The following is a 3580-nucleotide window of genomic DNA, read 5'->3' on the forward strand; positions in this document are numbered from 1 at the left end:
AGTTGACCTATCATCATCTCCAAATTCTTCATTGTGGCATCGATGTGGCCAAACTTCTCATTCACTTTTTCCTTTAATTGATCATTCTCCTTTTGATTCTTGATCATGAAGGAGTAGATCTGCGCAACTTGATCATCACTAGATGGCTTCGTCTCAAAACTCGGAGATTGAGTGTTGTTTCTCCATTGGTTGCCAGAAGCGTTACTAGGACCAGCTTGATTCCAGTTTCCTTGTTGAGGCCTCCAGTTTTGTTGATTGGTATATTGAGCTCCTTGGTTGAAACCTTGACGATTGTTGCCAATGTAGTTCACATCCTCCATTGGTGCTCCTTGCAAACTAGGACATTGATCTGTATAATGTCCTCCTTGACACACTCCACACTTCATCATAGGCGCAACTTGGGGTTGAGGAGTCAACTGCATAGATTTGACAGCATTCGTCATCGACGAAATTTGAGTACTAAAGTCAGCCATTTGAGCTTCTATAGCTGACACTCTTTCCGACTCCTTAGTAGCACCAAATGTATCTCCCGCGGCCACCTTCCTTGGATTATGCCAGTTCCTTTGATTATTCGCTAATCTTTGAAATAGTGCTCTCACCTCATCATGGGTCAAATCGTCCAAGTTCCCACTTGAACCTGCAGTAACCAAGCCTGTGCCTTCATGATTAAGTCCCTTGTAGAACTTCAAAAGATCATGCCCCGGAGCTAGACCATGACTTGGGCATTTCCTTAGCAAGTCTGTAAATCTCTTCCAAGCTTCGGCAAATGACTCATCATACTTTTGCCGGAATGAAGTGATCTCCTCTCTCAACTTTTCTATCTTCATTGGAGAATTGTACTCCAAGAGAAACTTCGACTTCAATTCCTCAAATGTTGTAATATTGTAGCCCGGTAATGAGTCATACCATTCCCTTGCTTTCTCTCTCAATGAGAAAGGGAATAAAGCTCTCTTGATCCGGTGATGCTCCACATTTGGCGGTCGGTGAGAATTTGTCAACTCATAGAAGGCATTCAAATGACTCATCGGATCTTCTTCATCTCGACCATGGAAAAGATTTCCACCATTCACCAAACTAATGTAGTGAGGTGGGATGTTGACATTATCATGTGCATAGGCAAACTCCCCCGGGTAATCAACTCCCGATCTAAGGATGTCGCCAAACCTTCCCATGGGTGGAGCATTGTTATCGTCTTCAGCCATTTCGGTGCCTGACTCTGTCCCACAACTACTTTCTGAACTGGACTCGAAGAGTGGGTTACTTCTAACTGGACTCTGATAGTCCGGATAAATCTCAATCTCTGAACCTCTCGGCCCTCTCTTTCTTTGATAACAGAGTAATCCAAACGGTGGTGTACCCTGTGATCTTGTGTGCATTCACAACTTTCTTTTTTTTTTTGTTTTTTTGTTTTAATTACCTAAACCTGCACAACAGAAAAGAAACCAAGCACATACACAAAATATATTTGATGTGTATTTTAGAGTATCTGATTCAGTTCACACAAGATATCAAGTTTAATTAATTAACTCTAATAATACTACGATACTGCAAGATTACAGCGTCGTTAGTAGTATTTCAAGTGTCGATCCACAGGGAGGTAGAAGATTGTTTAAAACTTAAAAACTTAAAAAGATGTAGCATAAAGATTTGATTTTTGGTTTTGAAAGATGTTGACAAAATAAAACTACAAGTTAACTAAAGAAAGACTATTCAAATGAGAAAATATGCCACTCCAAGTTACTCACTAGGCTTGTATTGTTCTACACCTATACAACGAAACATATGAAGGGATTAAAACATCAACCTAATCACATACACTGAACATGTACACGATGAATAGTTCACAATTAGCTGAACACATAACCTATGAACCAATCTTCAATGTTTATAAACTCCTGCGGAAGCGCTAGAGAAATAAACATCTACTATGATCACCTACTTAATCCACTATCAAATTATCCTCTGAACAAATCTAATTCGATAGCATACCAACAATCTAACATTCCTAAACTATGTTAAAGAGACAATAGCAAAGGAAAGAACAACACTACATTATTAGCCAAAAACATAGTGTATAAACATTAAGCACATTGTTGGTAACAAACACATGAGTTCAAAGGTGTAGAAACATCCATACAAAGCCTAGATTACAACTTGGAGCAACATAGAGAGTTTAGCCTAAACACATGGTGGAATTTGCAACAAAAACCATAGGAACCATGCTCTCGTTGAGTGGAATTGGGATTTGGAGACGGATCGTCGGAATGTTGGCCGGAATTTCTTCCTTTTCTTCTTCCTCCTCTCTTTCTCTCTTTTCCTCTCCCTTTTCTCGTGTCTGAATATGTCTGAATGTCTTGCAAAACCGCCCCGGAAACCAATTTGAAACCTAAAATTCGGCAGTTTTCGAGAAAAACGCCCGACCGGGCAAAATGGTGCCAACCCGGGCGTTTTTTATGCCAACCCGGGCGTTTCCACTGTCCCCGGGCGTTTTTAATGCTGAAAACGCCCGACCCGGGCGTTTTTGCCGGTTTTGACTGCTTCGCGCAACCTTCGTCAAATGGTCATAACTTCTTCATCCGAGCTCCGATTGAGGCGTGCAATATACCCACGCGAAGCTATTTCAAAGACGAAGATAATGGTGGTAAGATAAAAGAATTTGGACACCATCTTGATAGGCAACGAACAGTTTCAATCAGACCCTACTCAACATGTACATCTATCAACTAATATATAATAATCAAACCTTAATGATCAATTGATAGATGATTTAAATATACAAAATATGAGAAAACTTGGAGTATAATTAGTATCATTTGATTCACATCAGATAATCCACTATTGTGAAGCATCATCCGAGCTATAGTCCTCTATTGTGAATTCCCTAAGCTCAAAGATGCAATATTCATTTTTTTTAGGATCAAATATCTTGTGAGATCGTCTGAACTAAACTTAGTAAACAAGAATTTGTAGTAATTTTTTTTCTTTTGTGAAATACAGTATTAAACTTTAACAAATGTAAAGTCAATCATAAAATAGTCACTTGAAGACTGAAATATGTAAATTAACTAGTCCTATTAAATAATAACAATAAAACATAAATTCTTTTAATGATTTTTCTAATTCATATAGGTAGGGAGTTCGAGTTATCTCATAACAACTACCGGGACAGAGCACATGCACAAATGTCTCGGCCCAAACTAGCCCAATTTTAAGCTGGATTGTTGTAAAACTTTTGGCACTAGCCCAACTTTTATGTATTGGGCTTGACTAGATAATCACAGCCCATCGGCCCACTTTTAGTGCCCACTATAAAAATAAACTCACCAGATAATCAGATTAATGCATTTTTAACACATGTTTTATGATAATTTTATTGAAGCAGGTTGAGTTTACATCAATGTCAGTTCAGTCGAAAGTCAAAGAGAAACAAGAATAGAGAGCTTGTTTCAATAATACAATGAAAATAGGAGTATATTTCATAATATACACCTAAGTCTCTTGAATCACAAGGAAAAATCTTGATAGTATTACTCCTATATTTCATAATATACACCTAAAACTCTTGAATCGCAAGGAAAAA

The 3580-nt window shown here is 38.2% G+C and overlaps 1 protein-coding gene and 1 non-coding gene across 2 annotated transcripts; one reads left to right on the plus strand and one right to left on the minus strand.

Moving 5' to 3' along the window:
• Positions 1-7: 7 nt before the first annotated feature.
• On the minus strand, positions 8-1202 carry LOC125197936 (the record flags this gene model as incomplete). Its single annotated transcript, XM_048096430.1, has 1 exon — positions 8-1202. A coding segment is annotated over exon 1 (1195 nt), but the record flags the coding sequence as incomplete, so codon positions are not given.
• On the plus strand, positions 709-815 carry LOC125197937. The gene has a single exon (XR_007172299.1). It is a non-coding gene; the product is annotated as a small nucleolar RNA R71 (small nucleolar RNA).
• Positions 1203-3580: the final 2378 nt, after the last annotated feature.

The sequence above is a fragment of the Salvia hispanica genome, unplaced genomic scaffold, assembly GCF_023119035.1.
Source record: "Salvia hispanica cultivar TCC Black 2014 unplaced genomic scaffold, UniMelb_Shisp_WGS_1.0 HiC_scaffold_1099, whole genome shotgun sequence".
In the NCBI taxonomy this organism is placed as follows: domain Eukaryota; kingdom Viridiplantae; phylum Streptophyta; class Magnoliopsida; order Lamiales; family Lamiaceae; genus Salvia; species Salvia hispanica.